This window comes from Excalfactoria chinensis, chromosome 2 (genome assembly GCF_039878825.1).
Source record: "Excalfactoria chinensis isolate bCotChi1 chromosome 2, bCotChi1.hap2, whole genome shotgun sequence".
Lineage (NCBI taxonomy): Eukaryota > Metazoa > Chordata > Aves > Galliformes > Phasianidae > Excalfactoria > Excalfactoria chinensis.
In genome coordinates this window covers 35,638,185-35,653,221 of record NC_092826.1, presented here as the reverse complement: position 1 = coordinate 35,653,221, position 15,037 = coordinate 35,638,185, and the positions used below count along the sequence as shown (strand labels likewise).

At 44.2% G+C, this 15,037-nt stretch overlaps 2 protein-coding genes across 2 annotated transcripts in view; one reads left to right on the top strand and one right to left on the bottom strand.

Moving 5' to 3' along the window:
• CYP7A1 (cytochrome P450 family 7 subfamily A member 1) overlaps positions 1-1,862 on the bottom strand; it is a 21,254-nt gene extending 19,392 nt beyond the window's left edge. The window contains exon 1 of the mRNA XM_072328344.1: positions 1,714-1,862. The gene's annotated coding sequence lies outside the window, so the exon portion shown is untranslated. The remainder of the gene's footprint in view (positions 1-1,713) is intronic.
• On the top strand, positions 1,729-15,037 carry SDCBP (syndecan binding protein). Its single transcript, XM_072328346.1, has 9 exons — positions 1,729-2,005; positions 5,805-5,870; positions 7,465-7,543; positions 10,011-10,111; positions 10,367-10,525; positions 11,583-11,758; positions 13,120-13,291; positions 13,776-13,867; positions 14,317-15,037. The coding sequence occupies exons 2-9, from the start codon at positions 5,820-5,822 to the stop codon at positions 14,369-14,371; spliced, it is 885 nt and encodes a 294-aa protein (XP_072184447.1). The 5' UTR covers positions 1,729-2,005; positions 5,805-5,819; the 3' UTR covers positions 14,372-15,037.

Sequence of the window (15,037 nt, the reverse complement as noted above, 5' to 3'; positions counted from 1 at the left end):
AAAGGCGCTACCATGATCTTGGTGCTCCTGAGTGAATATGGGGCTTCACTGCAAGGGGCTCATTGCAGGACAAAACACTTCTGAGGTGTAAGTATTGTAAATCTTTCACTGCACTTCTGTGAAAATTCACTTTTGGCTACACAGAAAATTCATCACTACAAAAGCAGTCATCATCTGTCATTATTAAACCAGAACTTCTTCCCTGTTCAGAAAGCACCAGCACAGGATTTTTGAGAATGTATACCCCAAGCCCCAGATTTCACTTCATAACTGTTTAGTGACCCATACTTGCATGACTCAGTAGCCAGTGGTTCAGATGTTCACAAAAGAAGGCAGTAGGCCTGGGTGATAGTTGGACTTAGAACAGCTGGAAAGAGGCTGCACCTCTGCACTAAGCACTGTTGCAGTGGCTTCTACTTTGCTGCATACTCCACAGTGCTCAGTGAAGATGCTGACAACAGGAGAAAATCAAGAAACTTACTATAGAATCACAGAATATCTTGAGTTGGAAGGGATCCACATGGATCATCGAGCTCAACTCCCGGCTACACACAACACCAACCAAAACCCAAAACCTATGTCCTGAGAGCATTGTCCAAACACTTCTGGAACTCCAGCAGCTTGAGGCTGCACCCATTGCCCTGGGGAGCCAGTTTCATGCTCACTGCTCTCTGGTGAAAGACCTTTTCCTAACCCCCACCTACCCCTTCTGTGGCACAGCCCCATGCTGTTCCCTCAGGTCCTGTCACTGTCACCAGGGAGCAGAGATCAGCGCTGCCCTCTGCTCCGCTCATGAGGAAGATATGAGGACAGGAAAACACACAACAAAAATCTCCATTTAGCGTAATTGTAAGTGTATGGGTAGTTCAAATGGTGAAACAGCCAGAAGGAAGGGAATCACCCTTCCTTCTCAATCCCATTTCTTCCCTCTCCTCCTCTCCCCTCTTCTATCTGCACCCTCCCTTCCCTTGCTCTAGCTGGCGCTGGTTAAATCCCCTTTAGCTCACTGGCCCAGCAGAACATTCCTGTTCTTTTGATGTATTTGAGTTGTGCTGAGGCAGAGTTGAGGTGTCCCACAGGAGGGCCTGAGCACTGCCAAGACTGGTTGAGAAGCCGGCAGTTGCAGGGCAGAAGGAAGGGGCTGAAGGCAGGCGCTGATCTCCTCCTGAGGGGCTGGAAGGTTCAATAAAGGTTAAACACCTTCATTGAACACTCAGGTTTCTCAACTCGAGATAAGATTCAGGGAGCTCAGCACATCTAGTTGCCTGTCTGATGAACGAGTCAGGGACCATAGCGAAGAAGGACTTTTCAAGATGGAACACTGTGGTAGAGAGATCAATGCTATAAACACAGAGAATATGTGTGGATTATGGCAATTAAGTACAAAAGCCTTTCTAACTCACACAGAACTTCTCTGCCATGGCTATACTCTGTGTCATGGTTTCTCTCAAGGCATTTCTGTAGATGTGCTCCCCTTCCAGGAACCACTGCTAGGCAAAGCCTTGTGGCGAGCCTGATCCGCAGCAGGCTCTGCGATGAATGCACAACATAGGAAAACAGAAACCGAAATTAATAAGCAAACAACACAAAACATCCAGCAACTGAGACAATGCAGCAAAATGAACTTTGTTAAAGGAAAAATGTAAATGCACGGGAGCGAGCATGCCTTGCAGCGGACAAGATCCCCTACTCAGGAAGGCAGGACAACCCCACCTCTGCGCTCCCTTCACTCCCGACCTCGCTGCCTCCGCTTTCCATGCCACCAGCGAAAGCTCTCAGCCCCTTCAGCCCTTTTTCAGCCCCTTTTCAGCCCTTTTTCAGCCCCTTTTCAGCCCCTTCAGCCCCGGCGGTTCCGCCTCCCCAGCCGGCAGCGCCTCGGAGCATGCGCAAAGCCGGGCCAGCTCCACCACCGCCCCCGCTCCCCTCATAGCGGCGCGGCTGGGAGTTGCGCGAGCTGCGGTTGTTCTTCTGTGCGCTGACCCCTTCTTCGACGGCAGGACCGGAGGTATGGGGAGAACTCTTTCCCTTTCGTCGGCCTCCCGCTCCCCTTTGTGGGCCTGGAGCGGTGTGACTTCCTCGGCGGTGTGTGAGGAGGGGGTGGGGAGCTGCGAGTGCAGTGTTGGACACGGCGGGGTGGGGGGGAAGGCGGACAGACCGCGGTGGGACGGGCAGGGGGCCCCGGCGGGAGGAGAAGCTGCGGGGCGGGCCGGCCTTGCCGGCGGGGGAATGGTTTCGCCGTTTGGCTGGTGGAAACGGTGTGTGTCCGCCGCTCCAGCGGCGCCCCGAGCAGCCATTTCGTGGGGGTTGTCTGCCGATGGGAGCCCCTTCCTCGGGGCTCCTCCGGCCGCCGTGACGGAGCAGAGAAACGAACGCTGTGTGCGTCGGTATCCGTTTGCTGCTTTGGTTTCGGGGTGCTGCTCCTTCCCGTTCAGACTGCGGGTTCCTTGCGTATGGCTTGGTTCCCAGTCAGCACCCCTGCTCCTCTGCCTGGGGGTTGGGCGTTCGTACCGCCTGCTGTTGGGATCCGGAGGTGAAACGGATGTGTTTTGCCTTTGTGGGAAAGCGAGCCCTTCCTCAGCTCTGAAATGGAGGCAGCACCTTCCCGAGCTTTCCTCTGTAAGGAGGGCAACGCTCGGAGGCCAATTAGGTGGTATCGGCAGGAAAACGCCGTGTGATTAGTGGAGGTCACAGCTTGCAAAACAGCTGCTGCCTTCCTGCTGTCTCAACCCGACCTTCGGGAAGTCGCTCCTAAGTTTGGAGAAGAAACTTAACCTCACAACTTTCGAGCTGTTCCGAAAGCCAAAGTTGCTACTCAAATGCTGGTTTTGTGGCTTGCTGTAATCTCCGTGTGAGCCGCAGGCACAAATTACCTTTGCTCACCCCGCTCCGGCTCCTTGTACTGCCTGCTGCCTCTTTCAGAGACAGTGATAGGCACAGATCGGACATTAGCTAGATCTCAGGATGCGTTCAGCTCTGTGGATTCCAACCCAACAAGTGTGTTGGGCTGCCCGTTGTTCTTCATGCAAACCTGCGTGTCACCAGACTGCTCCTACTACCTACGGGACTCCCTGCACACAGCCTGAGTGTGTCACGAGTGCTGCCTGCCTGTTGGTTGGGCGCTGCCCTTGGTCAATAGGATCAGCTTGGCCAGGCAGCTTGCTGAAGGAACTTCTGGCCTGAGGATACTTGGAAACTGGGCTTTCTTTCCTTTTTGCTTTTGCGCTTTTCGTGAAAGCCTCAGCTTACTAATATACGTTCTTCATGTGATGTAGGAACCTGTAAACAACCGGAAAATGGTTCTGCTGCCAGTGTAGGCTCCTGAGGGAGGAGGACAGGAGGTGAGCAGCTCCCGCTGTGTGGTAACTGCTCCCCAGCTCCTGTCTGAAGCCGTTCCAGTGGCTGCCCAGACTTTGTGTTCAGGCTTATTATTGCTATGAGTCACGGATGGGTTCTTCCTGAGGTTCCTGGCGGTCCTTGAGGATGATGGTAGCTGCTAAATGGTTGTGTTTTGAACTAAATACAGTACTTCAGGGCATCTCATGTTGCTTAATGAGACGTTAGGTACATATTTAACTGTTAGAACAGTCCGTGTGGAAATAGAAAACGCTCCTTTTTTTTGTAAGAGCAACAAAGCTGGTATGTAAGGAGATAAGAATGCAGTTAGTGGTGACCGTTATTCCAGTTATTTATTGGAAAACCAAAAATAGCATCCAGTGAGATTTTGAGAAGGAAGCTGGCAGGGCAACTCTTTGGGAGCTGTGACACACCCTGGGGTTTGCAAGCTTCCAGCCGGGAAGGGAGGTGGCCTGAGTGGTGGTGAAGTAGCAGGGTAAGCTTCTGGAGGGGTTTCTTTGGTGCCTGGAGAGCCCGTACGTTTAGCACTGCTGCTGCTCCTCGTGAAGTAGAACAGTTTTGAGATGATAGTCTGTGATGGGTGTTACTGGTGATCGCTGTGCAGGGTGAGAGTGGACTGTGGGGAGATGGCCCAGCTGGAAGTAGGATGCCGTGGAATGGTGGTCAGATTTAGAGACCCAGCAGATGCTGCAGTGGTCTCTGCCTGAGTGCAGTCTGTGCTGCTGTGAATGCGGTGTTCTGTGTAGCTTTACTGCGGATATAACTGTAGAATAAAAGAGGGGAGATTTAAGTTAGATGCCTAAGTTAAATTTTTCTCTCTGAGGGCAGTGGCACAGCTGCCCAGAGAAGCTGTGGTGCCCCATCCCTGGAGGCGCTCAAGGTCAGGTGGGATGGACAGCCTTGTCTGGTGGGGGCAGCCCTGCCTGCTGCAGGGGAATGGAACCGTATGATCTTTAATATCCCTTCCAGTCTAAGCCATCCCATGCTTTTAGCAGCAGAACGAGGTGGCTAGGGACCACTTACCTGAGCATGCGTTTTGCTAGGCTTTGGCTTGCGGTTGCTATTCTCCTTTTTGATGGAGCAAAAGCATTTGCATTGATGGCACTCAGGTCAATGCTGCCTTAAATTGAAGTTTTACACTGACGTTAAATGCGTCCGTTTAATTTTTAATGTTTCTGGGTCTCAGTTATATTTCGTTTGCTTGCAGTGACCTGACGAAAAATATCAGTTGCAAATAATGATAAACGCGTGGCCTCTTCTGTTGGGGTGGTTTAGATCTTTGTCCCACTTCGGGCTCCTTTTGGAAATGTTAATTGTAGTGTGACATGATACTTGAGCTGCTGGGCGCTCTGCTGAACAAGTAGAAAAGCAGTTGATGACATTAATGTTATGTGAAGAGACATCTATTGTGTTACTGCAGCAATTAATCATCAGCTTTTTTTTAAATCAACCTAGTGTCTGCATGTGAAGAGGCAGCAGCTCAAGGATTTATATAGTGGTCTCTTTCAGTCTTGCACTAATCAGGACCTCTAACTTATCTTTGGATGAGAGAATCAGTCTCCCAACCAGAAGCCTTTCACCTCTGTTAACTGCATTCATGTTTTCTGTGCCACGTTCTAATTTTCAAAGCTTTATCATGTTCTTACGTTCTGTTTCTGGCCTTTCCTTTGCTCAGTTAAAACATTCACATATTCTGGGGGTGAACTGTCTTAACGACTCTTTTGCAACGTTCTGTTGACCTCGGTGAGAATTTGAGCGAAGGATCTCTCGAAAGTGGAATTTTCTAAAGCCTGTGTGGCTCAGATCTAGCAGAACTGCGTGCCTTCCGAGATCACGTGGAGCGTTTTTATTTCGCTGCTTCCTGTTATGTTGCCACAGAGCTCTCTCCTCATCACATGAGGGAGGCAAGCTGAAGTCTGTGGATTTCAAAACCCACCACTGTCTAGATCTGGGTGGTTCGTGGTTTGTTGCATTTAATATGGTACAAATGGACCCAGGAAGCCAGTTCTCTTGAGTGACTTCTTGATAGGAGTGTTAGAAAAGATGAAAGCCTTTAGATAGTGTGAAAACTTCTGAACTGTTTTCCTCAGCTGCATATGAATTACTGTCCTACTTGGGAGATGGAACATAATTAGGTTTCCTTCTTAATCCTCATCATTGTCGCAATACTTCCTGTGAAGCTGTTGTCTGTGCAGGCTTTCTCATGGCTGCAACCTAAACTTTAACAGCACTGAGTAAGCAAAGCCTATTATACACAGGCTATTAGTGATAACAGATGGAAAGGTTAGTCTTAATGAAATTTGTCTTCAGTGCTTTGTATCTGTAGTGCTAAGGTTTACAGGTCACAGCTTGCTTATTTAGTGCTTTGTTTGCTTTCTCTTTCGTTTCTGTTTTAAGCTGTAATGCAAATACCGAATGGCTAACCCTTTCTTTTTCTTTCTCCAACCCAGTGAGGCTGCATCAACATGTCTCTCTATCCTTCCCTAGAAGATCTGAAGGTGGACAAAGTTATTCAGGTATGGCAGGCTTTCATAAGGGTGGTTTTGGTAACAGTAATGATCCTGTTGCTGTTTAAGACAGGGAGGGGAGAACTACTACTAGATGATGTATTGTACAGTCTCTGAAAAGGTAAAGTGCCTCAGTCTTACCTGCATTTCTCTGTGTGGGGAAGGAGCTTTGGAACTGTAGGCACTGCATTGGGGTTTCTTTGTTCAACCCCATGTGCCCTGCATTATTCTGAGATGAAGATACAGTCAGGTGACAGTAAACTTTGATTTAAAAACAAAACCCAACACTGCCTGCAGCTGATTATATTATATGCTCCTTCAGCCTTTTAATGACCATCTGCCAGTGTTTAAATACTATAACTAAAAACTCTTCACTACTTAACTCTTGTGACCAGTGAGGTAATGGGAATAGGGTATTTTTATGCTAGTACTGAAGGATGCAGTGTGTCCTCAGCAAATCAGTATGATTAAAATGAGAACTGGAGTGTGTGGCGGGGGGGAGTTGTAAAAAACAAAACTCTGCTCTTACTGTACAGAGTTTGAGTTGGTGACTAAATAATGAGTCACTTTTGCTCTGAAACTTCTTAAATGTGACTTCCTGGAGAGAACAGGACTATGAAATCTTTTATTTTTAAGCATTATTTCCTTAAAAAAAAAACAACAAAAAAAAAATCAGTAATTTGGTCATCATGTTGAATTTGGTGATTTCTGCGTCCTGTTTGGCACTGTGTTTTGCTGCTCTGAAACTTAACCACACCTTTAACTTTTAACATCAGTAGCAATGTTAAGGTGGCTGTTTCTGTCCTTCATAATAATAGGTCTCTATAAGGTAATGTTTTCAACTGTTCGTGGATGCTGAAGGCTAAGAAAGAAGCAGCTCAGATACTGTGAGAAGAAAAGGAATTGAATCATAGAATCATAGAATTCAACTATATAGAGTCAATTCTATAATGGCTTACTTTAAAACAAGTCTCTTGTATTTGTAAGCCTGTAAGCAATATGGAAACTAAGCTTAGCATGTTCATGTAAAGTTGTGTATTTGCTAATTCTCTTATGAAAAATCATTTTGGAAAGTACTTATCTTACAGAAGGTATTAAATTAGTAGCGTTAAACTGTATGGAACTTGCAGCCTGTAAGTGGTTATGGCAGAACCCATGAATGATACTTCTAACTAATGAAAAGGTAGAGCTGCTGGTTATCTACCTGAAAAAGCTGTTGTTCTTTCATATGGTGCTGGATGTGCTTTTAAACTTTAAGTTTTAAGCTTTGTCAGCCAAGCTTAATGCATTTTTTTATGTAAACTCATAGACTTTTTACCTTGCTTAATGACAAAACTGGAACTGATGCTGACGGTGAAGCCTTCCTGTGTTATTAGTGTAGCTCTGTCTCTGAGGAAGGTATGACTTCTTGTTGAAGCAGTATGATAACACTGCTGCGTATTGTCTTAAATACTTCAAAGAAAATGATTGACTTCAGTGCTTGAAGATGAGTGGTAATTAGCACATTAAAAAAACCAACAAAACTTAGTCCACTGGCTCTGTAACAAAGATCTCTTATACCAGAAAGTCCTGTGGTAATGTGTGCAAGTTTCTTTCCCTTTAGGCTCAGACTGCCTTCTCTTCAAACCCGGCTAATCCTGCAATCTTGTCTGAAGCTTCTGCTCCTATTCCTCATGATGGAGGTAAGGTCATGTGCTGCACAGTGTGCTAATGTTGGTACCCTTTGAGCTCTCCTCGACTCTCACCTCAGCCACTTGCATACACTTACTTATCTATCACATGTTTGTAAACTTCAGACAGCAGCATGAATCTGGGCATCATGGAATCAAAGAATTATTCATGTTGGAAAAGACCTCAAAGATCATCAGGTCCAACCTCAGCCTAACCATAGTACCCTAACTCTAACAACCCTCTGCTAAATCATATCTCTGAGCACCGCATCCAAATGGCTCTTAAGCACATCCAGGGATGGTGACTCAACCACCTCCCTGGGGAGCCTATTCTAGTGTTTAACTACTACATCTTTCTCTGGAGCATATGAACTTGCTTGGAAAGGAGCAAACATGAATCTGTTAATAGAGAAGTGCTCAGGAAAATGGAACTTCGATGGTATCGTGCTTTCTGCAGCTTTTGGGGTAAAAATGTATGTTAGAAAACTCAATGGGCCTAAAGCTGTCTGTCTCATTTCACCCTTTTATCCCCATGCTGATGTGCACCCACAAAGATGCACGGATGTGCCTGAAAATCTGTAACTAGCATGACCAGCTACAGTGCTGGAAGAGCAGTCAAGAATGCTGATAGAGCAGGTACTAAGGCTTGGTGGGTGTACCTTTGTCTCCAGTTACGCTCTTGGAGCTGGTGTGACCTAAGTGATTTTAAGGCTGGAACTTATTTAGCACATCAGAGACCCACCTTAGATCTGGGAAGGTGAACTGGACCAGAAAGAACTGAAGATCTTACCTGAGCTAGCATCATCAGACCAGATGGAAATTTGTGTCACTGGTCCCTATTTAGTAGCGTTCTTTCTGATGCTTGGAGTTGGTATTCCCCTGCAACTTTTGTGCCTTTCATATTGCTGATCAAATGACATATTTTGACATCAGCTTGTCTGCACAAACGTTGTGTATGGCTGAAAAATCATAGAATGATCTGAGTTGAAAAGGACCACAATGACCATCTAGTTTCAACCCCCCTGCTATGTGCAGGGTCACCAACCACCAGATCAGGCTGCCCAGAGCCACATCCAGCCTGGCCTTGAATGCCTCCAGGGATGGGGCATCCACAGCCTCCTTGGGCAACCTGTTTTACCTAGACCTTGTGATGTAGACAACCATCCCTGCGGGGAAATTACTAGATCACCATTTTGTCAGGGCATATGGACAGTTTCTAGGACATGCCAAGCCCACAGGGACTCCCTCAGTCCTTTTGGAGGCAGGAGGCTGTAGGTTATCATTATTGAGAGGTGCTGGATGTTTTGTGTTGTTTGGAGTACTCTCTCCTATTTTGAATTGGAATGTAATACAACCAACACAGTGCATTCTGCAGTCTTATCTTTTGATGAAGAACAAAAGAGAAAAATAAGGTGTTGCCAAAATCATTTACAGCTTTCATTTTTAAGGGCTTGAAATGCAAGCAGAAGGCAACCACAGAAGAAACAGTCATTAAAGGCTTTACTGATTGCTATCACTAAACCAATTTTCAAATAATTATTTTTTTTCTTGTGTGAAACAGATAGTGAACTCATCCCAAAATGCTTTCAGTTGTTGAAAGTATGTTGGTTAAAGAAGAATATCTTGTGTTGACCTTTCAGTTTTTTCATGGGAAAGGTAGTTGTCAGTTTCTGGTCAAATGTGGATTCTTCAAGTAGTTGTATGTGTACCCATAAATGAACACTAGAAACCTAATTGATGTATATTGATGAGCCTGCTTGCTTTCATAGCTGCCCCTTGTAGCATTTTTGCTCTCCTAGAAGCCTCTTCTATCACCACTCTTGTGTGAAGGGCAATTGGATTTGTAAGAGTTGTTGTAACTGCTGCTTGTCAGGTAGCACCATTTAATCATCTGTGGAACATGAGCAGCAGCAAGCTTATTTCTGGAGCAGTTTGACTTGAGATCTGACAGATCTGTGCAACTTCCCTTTTCCCCATTCCTTGCCACCCGCTCCCCTCAGAAGAGGATTGTCCTGCTGGATGTGTCAAGGGCTGTGGTTCTTTCTCTGTGTGAGCAGCGTGACTATAAAAAGACTTCCACTGGAACTGTGAGAGAATGGTAGCAACTTGCTCAAGAAGAGCCCGGGGTTCGAATCCCCCCTGTTGCGCAGGGGGTAGAAGTGCCGCTTCGCTACACAGAGGGCTCGAAACCGGGAGTTGGACTCGATGATCTCTAAGGTCCCTTCCAACTCGCACGATACTGTGATACTGTGAAGAGCATTGTATTCAACTTGTGTGTGTGATTTTCCTGGGGAGAACATTTCCAGACAAAATGCCTGTTGTTTCCATGAATACCTCTTGCATTGTTCGCTTCTGTTCTCCATTGTAATTCTCAAATAAAATATGTTACGATACCACAAGATTTCAGTTACTATACATGAATAGTGTGCTGTTCTGTTAAATTGACAGGTATATTAATTTCATGTTTCTCCTCACATAGGCTTGTACCCCAGATTATATCCAGAACTTTCTCAGTATATGGGTCTGAGTCTCAATGAGGAAGAGGTGCAGAGAAACTTGCCAGTTGCTCAGCCACAAGGTGTAAGTACCAGTCAATTATGTTTCAGTAACCGCAAGCATAGACTGCTTATCTAGCATTCTACGCAGTGGGCTATTATTTGCCTTAAGTACTACAATTAACTGATTAATGCTACTTTGTAGGAAAAAGTCATTTTTTCCTCCACTTGTAAACTAAGCAGTGTATTTACTTTTTGGAGGGAGGTGGAAAAGAGCTGGTGTTATGATTTAATTATTTTTAATCCCCTGAAGTAAGTTGTCTGGTTTTGTTTTAATCAGCAACTGGTAACACGACCACCTGCTAATTATATGGTAGCTCCAGTGACTGGAAATGATATTGGGATTCGCAGAGCAGAAATTAAGCAAGGCATCCGTGAAACAATTTTGTGTAAAGATCAAGATGGAAAAATTGGACTTCGCCTGAAGTCTGTTGACAACGTAAGTATAGCAGCTTGCTTTTGCCAGGGGAAATCCTATTGCTGGATTGGTAGCTAAACTAGTATCTATATGGTCAGAAAATAGCCTTGTGTGTAATGCTTCATTATCTGCTATCAGAATTTGGAAGTTCTCCATTAGCTCAAACTAGAGCATGGACTGGGGTCTGAATTCATAGCAGCAATATATTCCCATGTTCCATAACACCTCTTTTTACCTTTAGAGAGTAGAAGTGTCCTTGCAGAGCTGGGATGAGAACTTAGCAGTTCAAGGCTTTATCCTTGTGGAAACTGGGGGGTACTTAAGTTCAGCAGTAGGTGGAGTAATGCATATGGCTTAAATATAGATTCTTCTCATAGATTTTTAGAATGTTAGTGGAGTTGTGCAGTACGCTACTTGTGAGGAAAACTGGGATAACAAGAGTATCGCTTTACTTGTATGCAAGGAATAATTTCAGAGTAGATCTCTTCTAGTTTCCCTTAACACGAATGTACTACCAGAAGATACAGGGGATTCCTAAGTCTGCTCTGAAGCTTCCATCTTTTGGTATCTCTTGATTCTCAGTGTGGAAAGCAGTAAAAACACACTGTAATCAGGGCTTCAAATAGGATTAAATTGATGCTGCATTTCTCCTAATCCAGATATGCTGGAGTTTTCCTAGAGAGAACTGTGACTGCTTCTTACTGCCTGTCCTGTCACCCCAAGAGGGATGATCTACATCCTGTATTGACCTGCTCTATCTGGGTTTTGGGGTACTTTGACTAGGAATTAGCAGAATTGGTGGTTCTACTGCTTATTTGTTGATTGTTTTTTACCTTTTGTAGCAGCCTAGCAATTCATAATGGGTAGGAAGTTGAAAACTAATGAGATTGAGTAAGAGGGAATACTGTTGTGGAGCTCCTAGCACTGCTGATACATTTCTAAAGCTACTTATAGACTGTCTTGTGCAGGAGTTCTTAGTCAAATACACACGAAGATAGGCGAATTTAGTACTAGTCAGTATGATCAGTTGCACAGACTTCTTTTTTTTTGCTTTCACCCTGCCCCTTTCTTTTTGTAGGGAATATTTGTCCAATTAGTACAAGCAAACTCTCCAGCGTCTCTGGCTGGCCTACGGTTTGGGGACCAAGTTCTGCAGATCAATGGTGAAAACTGTGCAGGATGGAGTTCTGATAAAGCACATAAAGTGCTGAAACAGGCCTCTGGGGAGAGGATTTCAATGATCATTCGGGACAGGTAAGGCTCGCTGCAGGAATTCCAAGATGGGTGACAACCATTTGTAATTCTGTAAGTTTTGGGTTTCCCCTCACTTGAGAAGCATTGCTGGCATAGTATGTAGACAAACAGACCCTTTCTTCATGTAGATCTCTAGGGATATTTTAAAGCATATAGTTGCTATTTCTATTTGCACTTGCAAACTTCCATAGAATCATAGAATCATAGAATTACCCAGGTTGGAAAAGACCTTGAAGATCATCAGGTCCAACTGCAGCCTAACCAGTACCCCATCTCTAAAAACCCTCTGCTAAATCATATCCCTGAGCACCACATCCAAACGGCTCTTGAACACATCCAGGGATGGCGATTCAACCACCTCCCTGGGGAGCCTATTCCAGTACCTAACTACCCTTTCTGTAAAGAAGTTCTTCCTAATATCCAACCTGAACTTGCCCTGGCACCTGTGATCCAGGTGTCATGAGGCCTGATGTCTTTAAGGTAAACTGATGAGTGCTGTCACAACTTTAAACCATGAAATTACAAATTCTCTGCTTCTTTGACACAACTTGACTTGTGCTTATACCAACTAAAGAAGCAACAGAAGATAGCATTGAAATATTCATTGTAGTCACGTGTTTAAAACTTTCATTTGCATTTATCTTTAGCATCATAGTTTCCTTCTGGACTTCGTGTCTTACCTGTGAATTTGTGACATGTTTATTACAAAGTACGTTTGGTAAAGCAATACAGCTTTTAAAATTGGTTTTGGATACCATGTGTAGTCATAATGGGAAGGATTCGACGTGAACCCATAGGTTGAGAAGGCGTATCATACACAGTGTGACTTAGCAGGCCTTCAGAAGCTCTTTCAGTGTTACATTTTAAGAATGAAGGTTAACCCCGATGGCAGCATAAGACTTCTATTGTGTTAAACTAAAATACAGTGATAGTAAATTTCCCTGCTCTGTACCACTTCTGTGTCTGACTTCTAACCTACTCCTGGATTACAGTGGCCTGCAGTGTCAGCTACCTGCTAACACTCGTGTGTTTGAATGGCCGCTTGGGTGGTTGGGTGTTTTGGTGTGTGGTTTATTATTAATTTAGAGGGGGAATATCTATAGAAAAGGGAAAACATCAGGTTTAGAAACAAGCTTATGTGTGGAATGTGACTTTTTGCTGTGGAAAGAAGAGGTTAAAATAGCAACTATTCCCAAAGTGAAACTAAACCTGATTGCTTTTCATTGTATTCTGAGTGAGCCGTACTTCAGCTGTATGAACTTCTTGTGAGTCACAGGAGCTGAAATAGCGTGTAGTTCTTGCTGTGGTTTAGCAAACTGAAAATGCGTTTCTGCATTTTACAATTCCTCTATATCTTACAGGCCTTTTGAACGTATCATTACTATGCATAAGGACAGCACAGGGCATGTTGGTTTCATATTCAAGAATGGAAAAATAACCTCAATAGTGAAAGACAGCTCTGCTGCAAGAAATGGACTTCTTACAGAGCACAACATCTGTGAAATTAATGGCCAGAATGTAATTGGATTGAAGGTAAGATAAGTACTGCATGCTTGATGTAGGGAGCACCTATTTTTCTGTGCAGTAACTGTATTTTGCAGAGGGGGAGATGGTATGTTCTTTAATAAAACAACCAAATAATGAGGTACCTTGATCCATAGTGTTATGGGAAACACCTGTTTCAAGGCGTCTTTGCTGTTAATGGGGAAACTCCTCTTCCTCTCTGTATCTACCTGTTACACTTAGCCCGCTGTTGTTAGTCTTTAACTTGCAAAATGTAATGAATGTTCCTTCTGCCAACCTGTGTCAAGTTGCAGTAGGATGCCATATCCCTTCTCCAGGCAGTTCCTGTTAAGAAAACTCCACAGATGCCTATTGATTGGCGCTGTGGGTTAGTGATTAGCCCTGAAGGTTAAAACCCTGTGCATCTCTGAATGTGTCTAGAAGGAGCTCCTGAGCTCTGCATTATCAGTCATCTCGAGTGACATTGCTCATATGATTTCTTGTTCGATAACAGGACCCTCAGATTGCAGACATCTTGGCAACAGCTGGAAGTGTCGTGACAATTACCATCATGCCCTCAAGTATTTATGAGTATATAATCAAGAGGTAGGTAACAACCGAACAAAGCAGCCACAGTGTTAATTATACTCAGGTTGACAACTACTAGCTTTCGCAGGTTAAATAGAAAGTAACTTGGTCTTGCCATGAGAACAAGCTTGACAGAAAGTCTGGTTAAGACGGGGAAGTTTGAAAGCGTGCGTCATCCAATGACTTGCATCAGACTGCGGTGTTTTGGTTCTGTTTTCAAGCTGTTCCCATGGCAGTGGTGCTCCTTTGCTTCTTCTTTACTTCAGTAAACCCTCTTCTAAGTGTAGTTAGACTAAGTGCTTTGAAGTACAAGTTTTGGTTACCTTGTAACTAGAACTCTGTTTCTAATGGTGTGGGAGGCCTGTATTTTTAATTAGAGATAGCAATGACAAAGATACAACAGTCAGTCATTCTTTTAGACTTCCGCCTCTGTCTTGCACAACTGAGCGCCTTCTCCTTTTCTTTAGGATGGCCACAAGCATCATGAAAAGCCTCATGGATCACTCTGTTCCTGAAGTCTAAGCTCCCCTCGTGCATGTGTGTGTACACGTATAATGAGAATTCCGCTCAACCTGGCCTATTATACTCAGTGATTTCTTTCTTCTGCACATGAGCCTTTTTGGAGGCCAGGAGAAGTTAGGCTGTGTCAAGCACTTGCATCTGTCATGGCTGGGAATGTTACAGTTCAACATATCTTGTTTATCCGCAAACTGTAAGACTTGTAGCCTTATATGCTTGACAAATGTGAAATTCCAATTATGTTAGGACTTCTTTTCATACGTCTCTTCCTTAGTTTACTACTATGATAAGCCATGCAACCGAAGGAACCAGATGTAACTTGCAAAGTTAAGTGTTGTTAACTAGGGCAATGCTGTGCTTTGTATGTTTAAGAAACAACAACAAGTATTTTTACTGCTTTCTATTTGCAAGAGTAGATTTGAGATAGTGCTTTAGAAGTATGGCTAGTAGTAGCTTATTTTTTGTTCTAGTAAATACTGTTTACACATGAATGCCAGCTAGGCTGAATATAGCTGAAGGCATCACTCATTAAGTACAATGAAAAGTAGTGTACAGATAATCAAATCTTTTTATTACTTGTTATACAAATTGTAACTAATATGCTTCTCTCTCGCCTTAACCAAGTTCTTAAGGATTCAGAAGTAATGACAATAAATGACCGAAACTTTA

Bases quoted from the DNA above. Each gene is read 5' to 3' on its own strand.
- SDCBP (XM_072328346.1), top strand. From the start codon at position 5,820: ATGTCTCTCTATCCTTCCCTAGAAGATCTGAAGGTGGACAAAGTTATT. The intron at 10,112-10,366 runs GTAAGTACCAGT...TGTTTTAATCAG, and splicing joins CAGTTGCTCAGCCACAAGGT to CAACTGGTAACACGACCACC. The intron at 13,292-13,775 runs GTAAGATAAGTA...GTTCGATAACAG, and splicing joins AGAATGTAATTGGATTGAAG to GACCCTCAGATTGCAGACAT.